At 36.6% G+C, this 16,477-nt stretch overlaps 1 protein-coding gene across 1 annotated transcript in view; it reads left to right on the top strand.

Moving 5' to 3' along the window:
• Nucleotides 1-392: 392 nt before the first annotated feature.
• Nucleotides 393-16,477, top strand: part of LOC111700760 (uncharacterized) — an 84,912-nt gene continuing 68,827 nt past the window's right edge. Inside the window, exons 1-2 of the mRNA XM_023471796.1 lie at nt 393-621; nt 12,046-13,194. Of these exons, the coding sequence (XP_023327564.1) occupies nt 551-621; nt 12,046-13,194 (1,220 nt within the window). The 5' untranslated portion in view covers nt 393-550. The remainder of the gene's footprint in view (nt 622-12,045; nt 13,195-16,477) is intronic.

Genomic DNA, 16,477 nt, shown 5'->3' with positions numbered 1-16,477 from the left:
TTTAAAAATCATAATACTCTTCTCCGAAGAACTAACAAGGAAACTTTCTGTGTAGATTTAAGATTTTAAAACTTTGGAATTTTTATGGGGGCAATGTTTAACTTAATATTGATTTTGCCGATAGGTGCTAAATAGACGCCTGTAGGGAAATGTTAGAAACATATTTGTTCAAGCATTTAAAGTGATGTTCACGTTTATAACGTTTAAACTTTAGAAGTTTACGACGCTTTCGGTAGTTGCAAAATTTGTCTCAAGTTACGCATTTTATGATGGTCTCCTTACTGTTTTCTTCTCCACCTGGTATAGACAGACCCTGCTACGCGCGTCACTAACTATGCGTACGCACAGACTAATACAAGCGCGCGCCAAACCACTACTTTAGTCTTTTCGGAGCCATTACACGCACAGCAGCCCTTATCTTGAATTTCTTAAAGTGTTTTCCATAAAAATAAAACAAGAATATTTGTTTGTAGAAGTGACAATGGTATATTTTGTTTAGTCAAGTTGGACTGAATGCCTAAGTATGGTGATAAAGTGAACTAGATTTAAAATGCGTCGAACCTTCAGAGGTTTTGTTTACTTACTCCTTATACACATCTCCGTACAAGAGGAGAATACAGAGTAAGTTTTTATTCGGCTCCGACTGAGCAATTTTGTTTTTGAATTCTCTCCAATGAATGTTTTTATTTTCTATACTAGAAAGAGATGTTTTTCTTGTGTCTATATTTTTTGTCATTATTGGATAATTTTGTCCAAAATACACTATTTTTTAAAATATCAAGTTTTATAACTTTTGAAGTTAAAGTAACTAAGTTTTTGTCACAAACTTAAATGTTCTAATCCTGATGATGTCAACCTTTGATATTTCAATTTTTTATTGTTCTTTCTAACAGAATATATAGTTTGAAACAACGAATGCAAAGATATCTTAGTAAATCAGAGTTTGTGGCAAAATATTATTGTTTAAATGCCACAAGAAATTTATTTTTTTTGTTCTTAGTTTAATCTTAAATTAGTTAACAGACCTCTTAAAATTTGTTACCAACTGAAGTTGTCTTCTTTTTTTGTTTTCTCGTGATTAATCATTTTTGTTTTGTTTTAGATTCTTTTAATTCTTCTTGTTTATCTGTTTAAATGGTATTATCTATCTCAGTAGGATTAAATTCTTTTAATTCTCATAGTTTATCTGTTTAAATGGTATTATCTGTCTCAGTAGGATTAAATTCTTTTAATTCTTCTAGTTTATCTGTTTACGTAGTATTATGTCTCAGTAGGATTAAATTCTTTTAATTCTAATAGTTTATCTGTTTAAATGGTATTATCTGTCTTAGTAGGATTAAATTCTTTTAATTCTTCTAGTTTATCTGTTTAAATGGTATTATCTGTCTCAGTAGGTTTTAATTTTTTTAATTATTCTAGTTTATCTGTTTAAATGGTATTATCTGTCTCAGTAGGATTAAATTCTTTTAATTCTTCTAGTTTATCTGTTTAAATGGTATTATCTGTCTCAGTAGGATTGAATTCTTGGCTATTTCTTAAAAATGCAGTTTCTCTAGATTTTGCTCTCAGTCTACTTCATGGTCTTTCTTCATCGTTTGTTCTCCAAACAATTCTTTAAAAATTCTACAGAACTTTATTCTTGAACTTCAGTCGCTTGATTTTTCATCCTTGGAGGACTTTTAGTTTGGTACATTGAACTTGTTTTTCACCATTCCTAAACTCTAGTATCCTGATCATTGTTCATTCCTAGATTCTAGTATCCTAATCATTTTTCATTTCTAAATTCTAGTATCCTAGTACTTTTTCCATTTCTAAATTCTAGTATCCTAATCCTTTTCCATTCCTAAATTCTAGTATCCTAATCATTTTCCATTCCTAAACTCTAGTATCCTAATACTTTTCCATTTATAAATTCTAGTATCCTAATCATTTTCCATTCCTAAATTCTAGTATCCTAATCATTTTTCACTTCTAAATTCTAGTATCCTAATTATTTTCCATTCCCAAATTCTAGTATCCTCGTCTTTTTCCATTTCTAAATTCTAGTATCCTAATCATTTTTTATTTCTAAATTCTAGTATCCTAATACTTTTTTATTTCTAAATTCTAGTATCCTAATCATTTTTTATTTCTAAATTCTAGTATCCTAATCATTTTTCAACTCTAAATTCTAGTATCCTCATAATTTTCCATTTATAAATTCTAGTTGGCTAAATAACTTTCTAATCAATCTTGGTAATCTCTTTACTGGTAAGTTATAAAGCATTCTGGAATTCTTATCACTGGTTAGATATAAAATATACTGATAGATTCTTATCACTGGTTAGATATAGAATATACTGATAGATTCTTATCACTGGTTAGATATAGAATATACTGATAGATTCTTATCACTGGTTAGATATAGAATATACTGATAGATTCTGAATATCTCTGAACATTCTGATAGATTTAAAAGTTTATTGTATCCTGTTCAAGAGTTCAAACTAAATTCTGTTTAACAAGATTATAATGCTTCAATTAATTGATGGTTTCCATGTTTATGATGAAAACTAACAGAATTTATATTTTTGGTTAATTAGTGCTAATCTCTAATCCTAGTTAATTGTGTCGTTAAAAGAAACCGTAGACATTAGTTCAAGTTAGCATCTATTTAGAGAGTACAGTATACGATTCACAACGTTAAACATATTATCGTTCTTCTATCTAAAAAAGTGTTGAATTATCACAATTTCTTTAATTGTTTCTGTAGCCTAAATCTGCAATTGAAAATAATCACTTTTCACCCAGAATAACATGGATATTTCATAAATCTTTGAAAGATACTGTTGTGAATCAGACATGTAATTCTACAAATAGATGGTCACTTGAAATATCTCCAACAGTCCCTTTAATTCAGTGTAAATGTGTTTTGTCGACTCGTATATCGGATTAGAATTTGTTTTCGTGTGAGTACTGTATTGTATAGTTGGTACAGAGTACTGTATTGTATAGTTGGTACAGAGTACTGAATTGTATAGTTGGTATAGAGTCCTGTATTGTATAGTTGGTACAGAGTACTGTATTGTATAGTTGGTACAGAGTACTGTATTGTATAGTTGGTACAGAGTACTGTATTGTATAGTTGGTACAGAGTACTGTATTGTATAGTTGGTACAGAGTACTGCAAACACTGGTTTCTTTATCGGAGAACTTGATCACCTCTTTTTGTCTTGATACATGTGTTTGTGTGCGTGAGGGATTGTGTGTTTGTTTTGTGCTGGTTAAAACAGAGATTAGACATGAACTATATTCCCTCTATTCTTTCCTTCCTTCTTTTCGGCTACCCCTTCTTTACCTCCAGTCTTTCCTCCATTTCCTTATACCCCTTCTTTCCCTCAATTTTACCTCCATTTTTTGCATCCTTTTTTTCCCTCGATTCTTTCCTACCTATCCTTTCTCCCTTTCTTTTCTTCCATTTTTCAGTCTCTTATATCTTTATCTTCATTTCTTTCCATCCTTTCCTTTCTTTCTTTCTTTCCTTCCCCTTTTTCTATCTCCTTCCTCCTCTTAGCATCAACCTCTCCTGTATTTACCAATCCATTACTGTTAGCTATCATCATTTCATTCCAACACACTGGTCTAATGAATATTCAACCACTGATCATCATCTCTCTAGAAACCTCTATTCTTCAAGAATAGACGAATCCTTGAAAACCTTTTTAAATTTGACCATTAGAACTCAATGGTTGTATTTCACATTTCTACTGGGTGGATAAAATGTTCAAGTTACTACAAAGGATAAATAAAAATCTCATTTTCTTTTTACCAGATCATTATAAAGTTCGTCTATATTCAACCTGCAGAGCTGGAAGAAAGTACAAATGAACAAGATCGTTTTGGTGAACTGATTCGACTTTATTTAATCCAGGTTGAAAACTATAAATTCAGACCACATCGCGCCACTGATGTTGTGCCATCTCTAGGAGAGCGCTAACGTATTACTAACGTAATAAATATGTTCGCATAACAATTTATCAATTTTAGACGAGGCAAATTATTATTTTTAATTGATTGATCGATTTGAAATTCCTGAAGAGTTGTTTGATTAAAGTGAAATTATTTTTCATAAATGACATAAGCTATGCAGGCGATGCAATATTAATGCAGGCAAACCTCACTTATTGAATTCCTCCAGGTTTCATTTTAATTGCGGTTTTGCAGATATAGCAGTGATACCAAGAAGAAACATTTCTTAAAGGAAAAGTTGGCGAATTCAAAGCCCAGCTCTACTCCCCTTTGTAAGATTTGCTCTCTTTTAAAATTCTTGAATCCTTCCTTTAAATATTTTTTTCTCTAACTTGCGTGAATCGGCTTCCTGGTATTACACTAGTCCCACCATGTGTTCCACGCTAAATATATCATTTACAGATATATAATTATAATTTAAACCTAATGGCTACATTTATATCAGATTTATAGGTTTCACGGTAGACATGAAACCAATTCAAATGTGAGTAGGTTCAGAACCTCTGGCTGGTTTCGGTGCAATACCATACTAGATCCTTTCTGTACCGGAGTAATCCTTCTCCTAGTTCCTTCTTTTACTAGAGAAATCCTTCTCCTAGTTCCTTGTTGTACCGGAGTAATCCTTCTCCTAGTTCAGTCTTGTACTAGAGTAATTCTTCTCCTAGTTCCTTCTTATTCTAGATTAATCCTTTTCCAGGTTCCTTCTTGTACTAGAGTAATTATTCTCCTAGTTCCTTCTTATTCTAGATTAATCTTTTTCCAGGTTCCTTCTTGTACTAGAGCAATACCTCTCCTTGTTTCTTCTTGAACTAGAGCAATACTTCCCCTAGTTTCTTCTTGTACTAGAGCAATACCTCTCCTAGTTTCTTCTTGAACTAGAGCAATACTTCCCCTAGTTTCTTCTTGTACTAGAGCAATACATCTCCTAGTTTCTTCTTGAACTAGAGCAATACTTCCCCTAGTTTCTTCTTGTATTAGAGCAATACTTCCCCTAGCTTCTTCTTGAACTAGAGCAATACTTCCCCTAGTTCCTAGTTCCTTCTTGTACTAGAGCTATGTTTCTCCTAGTTCCTTCTTGTACTAGAGCAATACCTCTCCTAGTTTCTTCTTGAACTAGAGCAATACTTCTCCTAGTTCCTTCTTGTAGTAGAGAAATCCTTCTCCTAGTTCCTTCTTATTCTAGATTAATCCTTTTTCATGTTCCTTCTTGTACTAGAGCAATACCTCTCCTAGTTTCTTCTTGAACTAGAGCAATACTTCTCCTAGTTCCTTCTTGTACTAGAGAAATCCTTCTCCTAGTTCCTTCTTATTCTAGATTAATCCTTTTCCAGGTTCCTTCTTGTACTATAGTAATTATTCTCCTAGTTCCTTCTTGTTCTAGATTAATCCTTTTCCAGGTTCCTTCTTGTACTAGAGTAATTATTCTTCTAGTTTCTTCTTGTTCTAGATTAATCCTTTTCCAGGTTCCTTCTTGTACTAGAGAAATCCTTCTCCTAGTTCCTTCTTGTACTAGAGCTATGCTTCTCCTAGTTCCTTCTTGTACTAGGGCAATACTTCCCCTAGTTTCTTCTTGAACTAGAGCAATACTTCCCCTAGTTTCTTCTTGAATAGAGCAATACTTCCCCTAGTTTCTTCTTGTACTAGAGCAATACCTCTCCTAGTTTCTTCTTGAACTAGAGCAATACTTCCCCTAGTTTCTTCTTGTACTAGAGCAATACTTCCCCTAGTTCCTTCTTGAACTAGAACAATACATCCCCTAGTTTCTTCTTTTACTATAGCAATACCTCTCCTAGTTTCTTCTTGTACTAGAGCAATACCTCTCCTAGTTTCTTCTTGTAGTTTTAATTATTAACTGTTTTAACTGGAATAGTAAAAATTTGTCTATACGTAATAATACCACGCGGAACAAAGACGATAGAGAAGTCGTCACTTAACTCGCATGTTTATTGGAACACCATGTAGTTCCTTTTTATAGAAGAGTTAAAACTATCCTAGCACCCTTCTATACCTTTCTATACTGTGTAGTTCTCTATGTAAACCTATTTCAATAAACCTAGGGTGAACTGAATGTGTTCTACTCCATTTGATCTGCTTTGTTTATGATTTTTAATATGCAATTAAAACTGAGTGGAATTCAATTTAGTAGATATAGATGGATTGAAAATCCTAAATGTTTCCATATATGAATATAAAACCCTTCCTAAAGTAACTTGTTATGGCTCCCTCCTGAAAAGACACTAGTATCGGACCTAGTATATGTAGCTGTGTGTTCAAATGACCCTTAGCAAATTTTCCACGTTTTTGTCCGCCAGTTTATGCGTGCAATAAAACCGAGTGGATTTGCGTACCTTTTCAGGGGGGCGGGGCCGTGGGGTGCAAGGGCGGGCTGAAATAAAAATGTTTTGTAAAAGAGGGAATCGATAAAGAATGAAAGAACGCTTGTCTTACAACCTATAAAGCCTGTGAACAAACCCAACACGTAATTTATCATTCGAGTTTGCAGTATATGCCATACAGTTCTCCATTCATACTTTCCGTACAGTCATCTGCTAATTTATATAAACAGTCTTGTATCACGCCAGTTCTTCATGTCATTCACGCAAATTGGTAACGAGAGAGGGGAGGGTAGGAGGAAGGTAAAGGGGATTCAATGGGGATGTGAGAAAAGAGTAGTGTAAGGTAGGTAAATGAGAGGAAGTGGGCAGAAAGGTTGAGGAATGTTAGAGGAAGTGGGTATGAAGGTTGAGGAATGTTAGAGGAAGTGGGTAGGAAGGTTGAGGAAAGTTAGAGGAAGTGGGTAAGAAGGTTGAGGAAAGTTAGAGGAAGTGGGTAGGAAGGTTGAGAAAAGTTAGAGGAAGTGGGTAGGAAGGTTGAGAAAAGTTAGAGGAAGTGGGTAGGAAGGTTGAGGAAAGTTAGAGGAAGTGGGTAGGAAGGTTAAGGAAAGTTAGAGGAAGTGGGTAGGAAGGTTGAAAAGTTAGAGGAAGTGGGTAGGAAGGTTGAGGAAAGTTAGAGGAAGTGGGTAGGAAGGTTGTGGAAAGAGAAAACGAAAAGGGGGGAAAGGAATGAAGGTATCGAAAAGGGAAAAGAACTAGGGTAAGGGGAGAAGGGTGGATGAGGGAGAAGAGGAGGAGAGGAGGGGCACAACAATGGATGAGGGCTGTATGTATACTGTTTAGTTTGGTACTTGGCATATGTATCAGGAACTCTAAAGTAGATGAAGTTTACATTCAGATAGCTAGCTAGATAATTGTTTGGTGTGAAAATCCACCAAAACGAAGTTAAACATGCATAGATAGATAGATATTTGTAGAGAGCTACAGATTTTCTTAAATAATTAGAAATATTCGGAGATTTGTTAAGATTGGTCTATATAGTTTAAAATTAGCTGAGAATAGGATAGTTGCAGATTTATGGTTTTGCAAAAATGATTGGAGGTAGATGGTCAAAGGTAGATGGTCAGAGTTAGATGGTCAGAGTTAGATGGTCAGAGGTAGATGGTCAGAGTTAGATGGTCAGAGGTAGATGGTCAGTGGTAGATGGTCAGAGGTAGATGGTCAGTGGTAGATGGTCAGAGGTAGATGGTCAGAGGTAGATGGTCAGAGGTAGATGGTCAGAGGTAGATGTCAGAGGTAGATGTCAGAGGTAGATGGTCAGGGGTAGATGGTCAGGGGTAGATGGTCAGAGGTAGATGGTCAGAGGTAGATGGTCAGAGGTAGATGGTCAGAGGTAGCTGGTCAGAGTTAGATGGTCAGGGGTAGATGGTCAGAGGTAGATGGTCAGAGTTAGATGGTCAGAGTTAGATGGTCAGAGGTAGATGGTCAGTGGTAGATGGTCAGAGGTAGATGGTCAGAGGTAGATGGTCAGAGGTAGATAACTGGAGGAAGATGGTCGGAATGAATTCTTAAACCCTAACTAGGGCACTAATAATCGAAGCTCTCGCAATATTACTTTAAAAGGTTGACAAATCTAAAACCTATGGCATGGCATGTAAAATGAAAATTGTGTTAACTAAACTAAGGTTTCTCATAATGTTAAAATAATTAAATTTCTATAAAATAATTACAAAGTTAGTTTTACAAGCCTTTAAAATATTTGATTTCCTTTCATGAAATTATGATAATTTAACTAAAGGTTTTACCCCCTGAATAGTCCTTTCAATATAACCTTCTTATGTTGGTTAAACTGTGCTGAGTATTTGGTAAGGATTGCGAAGGATAATCTTCTATCTAAGCTTCTGTAGAGTACTTGCAGTTCATAGTTCACCAAAGTTTCCCCCTCTCACCAAGATTCCCCCTCTCACCAAGATTTCCCCCTCTTACCAATATTCCCTCTCTTACCGATATTCCCCCTCTCACCAAAATTTCCCCCTCTCACCAAGATTCCCCCTCTCACCAAGATTTCCCCCTAATTAAAATTCCCCTCTCACAAAGATTCCCCCTCTCACCTAGATCCCACATCTGAATAAGATTCCCCCTCTCACCGAGATTCCCCCTCTCACCAAGATTTCCTCCTCTCACCAAGATTCCCCCTCTCACCAAGATTTCCCCCTCTCACCAAGATTCCCCCTCTCAGCTCAGCGAACTCCATGTGATATTTCCATAGTTCTTGAATATATACAATAACCCATCTTGAAACCCAGGAACAATCCATCACTAAAATCAATCTTGAAACTAGATTAAATATTTTATATTTAAACTCGTCCTTCCATACTTCTCACTCAGTTTCTTCTTCGACTGTTCCAGTTCTGCTTCTGCTCCAGATTACCAGAAAAATCTAACATCTTTCCCCCCACCCCGTACTTTTCCCCCCACCGTACTTTTCGTCCCATTTTTCTCCATCTCTAACCCCTTCTATTATCACTCCTTCAACCACCTTTCTCTACCACTTCTACCCCTTTTCTTACCACTCGACTCCTTTAACCATTTTTCTCCACCACTTCTACTCCTCCTCTTACCACTCATTCAACCCCCTTTCTCCACCACTTCTACCCCTTCTCTTACCACTCCTTCAACCCCCTTTCTCAACCACTTCTTTCCCTCCTCTTACCACTCCTTCAACCCCCTTTCTCCACCACTTCTACCACTTCTATTTCTGATGGTTTCATCACAATGCCGCCTCTTAAACCATTCTCTTTCTTTCTTACAATTTTTTAACTTTCCCTCCCACTTTCCTATATTTTTTTCCACTGTTTCCACCTCCATATAATCATGCGTTCCCCCTCCCCGAACCTTATTCTCGCAATTTCTCCCCCCCCCCACACTCCCTATCGTGCATGGTCATGTGTTCACATTAATAGAACTTAATCTTGGTTTATAAATAGCGTGATCATTAGTTGCGTGCAGGCGCGATCTGTTCAATACAATAGGATTTAGTTCAAACTATACAGATGGTTAGTTATATAGTTACAATACTTAGTAAATATGTTATTTACATTGTTAGCTAGCTTAGAGGCGTAATGGTAAGTTAGTTATCTTGCTAGGTAAATAAGTAGTTTAATATCTTAAGATTATTATTGAAATATTTATTATTATATTTAAGGCGTTTTAGTAGAAAATAGTTAGTTTTAGACAGCATATTTGTTAAATATGTAATTAGGTTTTAAATAACAATGACAGTAAGTTAGATAGTTAGCTAGTTAGCTGATCAATTTGCTCGTGATTTAAATTCATGTTAATTTGTTGATTATTAAGCTTATTGGTTAGTTTTTAGTAAGGAACTGAATTGTCTAAAAGTGGGTGAAACTGCATTAACCTTGTGAAGGTCAACCCCCGCCCTTGTATCTGTTACAAGCCCATCCTTAAAAATAAAAAGACCTAGAAATTGATTTTAATCACTAAACTTGTTTTAACTCCAGTTTAGATCTCCCCTGCTCATATCTTGGCACGCTCCACATAAGACCAGACCTTAGTCCAGACCAGAACATTCTATACCAGATCAGACCAGACCATACTATACCAGACCATAGTTCAGACCTTCCTTTTTAAGCAATATCAGCCCAGACTATCCAGGACCATAGTAGACCATAGTCTATATCAGACCATATTCCAGACCAGACCATAGTCCATACCAGACCATATCATATCAGACCATAGCTAAAACCAGACCATAGCTAAAACCAGACCATAGTTAAAACCAGACCATAGTTCAGACCAGAACATATATCAGACAATATCAGACAAAACCAGACCATAGTTAAAACATGAAATGACAAGACAAGACAAGACACATAGGACAAGACAAGACAAGAAAAGACACACAAGGCAAGACAAAAAAAGACAAGACAAGACAAGACAAGATAAGACTGTAGCCTAGAATGAATCCCAAAAAGCGTTTAAACTTTGTAATCAAGTTTTTCTTGAGGGTTTTGAGGTTTTATCGTCTTAAATCTGATTTCTTGTTGGATTTATAGTAGGAAAAAAGTCGTAAAGTTGTAGTTTGTGAATGGAACTTGAAAATGGGAGTATATTATACTTCAACTAATGGGCAGTAGAGTGGAGAGAACATTTAAAGTTCTTCTGCGAGGAGGGAGGGAGGGGAGGGGGAGGGGAGATTGAATATGAAAAGGGGGAGGGGTGAAAGATAAAAATTCTTTTACTGTTCATCATCCTTAATTTTTCATTGAATTCAAACTGAATTTGTTTATAGTTTCAAGCCATAGCTTCCTATTCCCCTCCCCCATCCAGATTATAGCTTCCTATCCCCCCCCATCTAGTATGTGTATTGTGTCTCATAGGTTCCTATTCCCCCTCCCATCCAGTATGTGTATTGTGTCTCATAGCTTCCTATTCCCCCCCCCCATCTAGTATGTGTATTGGAGCCATAGCTTCCTATCCCCCCGCCCCTCATCCAGTATGTGTATTGTGTCTCACCAATCTTCTTTTGGTATACTGTCAAATTTAACTTAGATCAGCTCTACAGATTACATTCAACGTTTTAATACTGTTCAATTCCTGTTGTTTGTTTACATTTCTGCCCAGCAGCTCAGGATAATTAATCAGATCTTGTAAAGAAACGACGAATTATCCCTTTAAGCCTGCTGAGTGCTGATCCTGAAATTATCTCATTTTCGAACATCACGTTACTCCTGTTTACTCCGCCCCAAGTTTATTATTTGCGGCAGAAAAAAATGTTTTCAACAAAATTAACGAAATTTAAGGAAAGTGATAAGTTAAGTAAAGGTTAAGTGAGTAAGCGTAAAGGTAAGTAAAGGTTCTGAGAGTAAGCGTAAAGATAAGTAAAGGTTAAGTGAGAAATTAAAGTTATGTAAAGGTTAAGAGAGTAAGTGCAAAGTTAAGTAAAGGTTAAGTGAGTAAGTAAAGGTAAGTAAAGGTGAAGTGAGAAAACGTAAAGGTAAGCAAAGGTTAAGTAAGTAACCGTAAAGGTATAAGTAAAGGTTAAGTGAGTACGCGTAAAGGTAAGTAAAGGGTGAGTGAGTAAGCGTAAAGGTAAGTAAAGGGTGAGTGAGTAAGCGTAAAGGCAAGTAAAGGTTTAGTGAGTAAGTGTAAGTGTAAGTAAAGGTTTAGTGGGTAAGTGCAAAGTGTGCAAAGGTTAAGTGAGTAAGTTTAAAGTTAAGTAAAGGTTAAGTGAGTTTGCGCTAAGATAAGTAAAGGTTACGTGAGTAAGTGTAAAGGTAAGTAAAGGTTAAGTGAGTAATTGCTAAGCTAAGTTAAGTAAAGGTTAAGTGAGTAAATAAAAGTTTAATGAATTTCTTCCATGAGACTCTATAACCGCATGTTTCTTGATATCGTTTATTTTACCTTTATTATTGTTCTCTTTCACCACTAAAAGTACGCTAGGGTAGTTATGTATAGCTCTAGGTATTATACGTGAGTGTTAAATATGTATGTCTGTGTGGGAAATTAAAAATGTCCTTGTTCCTTGTGTTGCATTCATTTCATTCATTGAAAATTATAAATCTTAAAATTTCTAGATAGTCCGGCAGACTGTGCCAACATTTCTTATCTTCTACTAATCATAGATTTTTAGTATTTTCTAAACTTTATCCTTGGTTCATGATAACCATGAGTTCTGTTTCAGGTTTGGAAATCCATTCAAACGTCGGGGCGCCTCTCTCTCCGCCCCGCCCTCCACCTCCTCCAGACAGCTTAATCCCCAGGGTAATGCTAGACCAGCCCGCCCCCTGGGAAATGTCAGGCCAGCTCGACAATCTGGGCTTAACAGCCACACCTCTATATCTGCAACTTTTCCTCAATCCATTCAATCTATGGTTTACCCAGCTCCGTCCTTTATTTCATCCCATCCCATTCCTCAATTTTCCTCCTCCAACCAACACCCGTCCTCATCATATCATTCATCTTCTTCCTCCCAACCTTCAATACCTCCTTCCCACCTCCACCCCTCCACTTCCTTGTCGTACTCCTCCCCTCCACGCCCTCCTCCAGATGTAAGGTTTATGCTGTCCCGGAGACAGCTCTGGCAGGGAGACCCGGAACCTGATTCCTCCGAAACCGTGATCGTGAAAAGTTTACCCGATCTTTCACGACATATTCGGGATCCGCAAAGGAATTCTTTTCCACACCGGGCTCTTCAGTCGGAGGTTTTCAGAGGTACAGTTGAGGAGGAACCCCGCTCATCCTCTCTTATAGCAGCAGTTCAGAATATTCTTCCTGAACCTATCCCAGCTGTTCCATCCCTGCCGGTCAGACCACCGTTTACGGCCTTTTCCAGCACAAACCGTCCGCTCTCGATTGTCTCTGAATCTAGCCCAGGAATGGTTTCGACGAACAGTCCCTCCCTCCAGGAAACCACGACACAGGGAGAACGTGGAATATCTGCTGCGAGGGGGAGACAGCGGTTCTCCTCTTTACACACACAACGCACTCCAGCAGTAGAAACCACTTCAGCATCAACCAGGCAAACTACACGAGGTTTAGGACGGGACGGACCTTTAGACTCCAGTAGAGGTCGGAGCAGGGATACAACACCTTTCGGACGGGATAAAGAGGTGATTATTCCAACCCTAGGCAGGGTTGAAGATAGTCTAACCACCCCGCTTGATGAGGGAGGGGTTAGAACTAGTACCGAAGGAGTAGAGGATTCAACCCTAGAAACACAGGCCTCTGTAACGGAGCAACCTAAAATAACAACCAGGAGGCCCAAGGAAACCCTGATCAAGGTTCTGGAAACTACTCGGAAGGAAGAGATTATTGATCACCCTGAGCTAGGGTAAGTAAATTTATGCCATGATTTTCTTGTTTTCTTGTTATTATATGACGCTATTTCTCAGTTGGACGCAAGTTTTATTGTTTAAAATTCCCTGAATGCCCTCTGCGAGATGATTATTGTACATTCAAGCTAATTTCCTGCTTCATGGTCAAGCCTTTGTTTATTCTCATTATCTTGACATATTAGCGTATTTGTCTTCATTTTTTTTGCAAGGGATCCCGGGATAACAGGATAATATTGCTATGTGACCGTATCTTTAGAAAAAGGAATTCGAAGAAATTCAGTTTTTGTTTTGGAGATATAAATCTTTGTAAACACAAACCAGTGAGCTGTCCTGCAACCCCTTTCTTTGAATACAATCAAAATGTTTAGATTTTCACGGAATAATAACACCAATCTTTCATCAAACATTTTTCCACTTTTTTCTCCCTCTTCTTAAAACTACCATTTTCAGCTCACACCAATAATACTTTAGCAATTCGGACCTTTTCATTAGAATAAAAATGGTTTCCTTCTTATTAAAAATGGTCGTTTTTATTGTATTTTTTAATATTTCGATTCGTTTGCTTATTGTCAATTTCTATAACTTAGAAAATATTAAACAACTGTTGATTGAAGAAAAAAAAATGTTGATTGAAAGCATGACTTTTTAAAATCAGATAGATTTCTTAGTTTTGGGTGTAGTAATTACTCTTCAATCATATTTTAATCTATTTTCTCTTTCTTATTTTCTCCATTTCTCTTCGTCATTATCCCCGGAGCACGTAGATTTTTCTTCATGGTTCTGCTTCTCATGATTGAATTTCTTAACATCTTCCGTCATGCTATGGATATAGATAACAGTCTACTTTAACCTGGGACATCATCAAACTTTAGCCGGAATAAGAAGTTATTGAAAAAATTATTCATCCCAGGTTTGTAGGAACCCGGGGCCGAGGGGGGGGCCGGGGGAGGGTTAAAAAGAAATGTAGAGAAGTTGTAGTGAGCAGACAAGTATACCAAGTAAGATCAGTATAAATGAATATATAAATGAATGAACCACGAATGATAGGATAAATAAGGGGTGAAAGGGAGTATGGATGAATGAACTACGAATGATAGGATAAATAAGGGGTGAAAGGGAGTATGGATGAATGAACTACGAATGATAGGATAAATAAGGGGTGAAAGGGAGTGTGGATGAATGAACTGCGAATGATAGGACAAATAAGGTGTGAAAGGGAGTATGGATGAATGAACTACGAATGATAGGGTAAATAAGGGGTGAAAGGGAATATGGATGAATGAACCACGAATGATAGGATAAATAAGGGGTGAAAGGGAGTATGGATGAATGAACTGCAAATGATAGGGTAAATAAGGGGTGAAAGGGAGTATGGATGAATGAACTACGAATGATAGGGTAAATAAGGGGTGAAAGGGAGTATGGATGAATGAACTACGAATGATAGGATAAATAAGGGATGAAAGGGAGTATGGATGAATGAACTACGAATGATAGGGTAAATAAGGGGTAAAAGGGAGTATGGATGAATGAACTACGAATGATAGGGTAAATAAGGGATGAAAGGGAGTATGGATGAATGAACTACAGTCTACAGATAACAGGGCGGATAAAGGGGTAAAATGTCGATGTCGGAAGTTCAAGGAAATCTTTAATGGTTCTATCACGCCTTTCATCCGTACACTGATAAACATTGGTCTTTGTTTAACAGTTTGGGGAGGGGAGGGGGGGAGTATATTACAGAGAATTATGTAGTATTTGGAAAAGAGGCGGAAGAAAAAAAACTGGATAAATGCTTAAAGGAATGGGTTTGATTTGAAGATTAGAGGGAGTACATGATGGAGTGGAAAAATTAGAAGATATTAAGATTAGATAGGAGTGAAAGATTAATGGAGTAGATATGGAGTGGAAGCTTATAGGATTATAAAGGAGGGGATGATTGATGGAGTAGATAGGAGTGGAAGATTGATGGAGTACGCATAGGAGTGGAAAATTGCTAGAGTAAATGATGGAATAGAGTGAAAGATGGAGAAAAGTAAAAGTAAGAAAGAGGAAGTACTCGGGGAGAGAGATAGGTTACAGGTTAGCTGAGGTTATATTAGTTAGAGGTGGAGATGGAATAGGACCGGATATTATGAAATGTTAATTAAGGACGGGAAGGATCTTAATAATAGTTCACATGATGAAAGAAATGTTGTCTGGTGTATCCTTGAGAACGATGAAATGGATGAACACATGTTAATCATACACTTACTTGAATATCGTTCTTTCCAGGAGTTTACGTAAAATCTTTGAACTCATGAAACTTTATCAAAATAAAAAACTAAGCAAAGTAATGTGCAAATTTGTACCCCCCCCCCCCCCTCCACTCCCGTCCCGTCCCATCATCTTCCTCTTTCTTTCTTTATATAAGGTTGCAGGATAAATACTTCTATTTAAGGACGTTTGAATCATTTGTATATAACCTACAAACCGGAACCGAATTATCGTTTACAGTATAGCTTTATACCCGGAGCATAGAACCATCATTCCCTTCCAGAGATGATTCCCTACTGGAGCACTGGAGCCTTATAATATTTAATACTAATACGCTTTTTATCCTTCTTCTTTTCTTTTTATATCCAAACAATGTTTCCTTTTATATGAGAAAACGTTTAACCACTTGGTTCTCCATTTTACATACTTGATAAATATTGTCTCGTTGTCTGTCTGTATCCAATAAACGTCTAAACGGTCGAACCAGAGGGTCCTAACTTATTGTGTCAACCCACAGGACCACAGGGAAGGTATCAAAAGGGTCAAGATTGAAAAATTTATTTAGAAAATTTTGTTTGACAATTTTTCCTTTTAAAAACAGAAAAGTTAGCGAACAATTTTGTACGATTAAAAATGGCTAAAATTGTTACTAATATATATCCTACTATTCCAAACATTGAAAAACGTTTTATAATCTTTAAAAATTAGATGTTATGGAATGTATGTTTTTACTGGATGCTGTAGGATGAATGGTTGGAATATTGATGCTATAGAATGAATTAATAGATAGAATAAATGCTATAGGAATGTATGGTTTTACTGGATGCTGTAGGATGAATGGTTGGAATATTTATGCTATAGAATGAATTAATAGATAGAATAAATGCTATAGGAATGTATGGTTTTACTGGATGCTGTAGGAAGAATGGTTGGAATATTGATGCTATAGAATGAATTAATAGATAGACTAAATGCTATAGGAATGTATGGTTTTACTGGATGCTGTAGGATGAATGGTTGGAA

Source organism: Eurytemora carolleeae, unplaced genomic scaffold (assembly GCF_000591075.1).
Source record: "Eurytemora carolleeae unplaced genomic scaffold, Eaff_2.0 scaffold243, whole genome shotgun sequence".
NCBI lineage: Eukaryota > Metazoa > Arthropoda > Copepoda > Calanoida > Temoridae > Eurytemora > Eurytemora carolleeae.
Note: the sequence above shows the minus strand (reverse complement) of the source record. Positions and strands in the feature narration are given on the sequence as shown.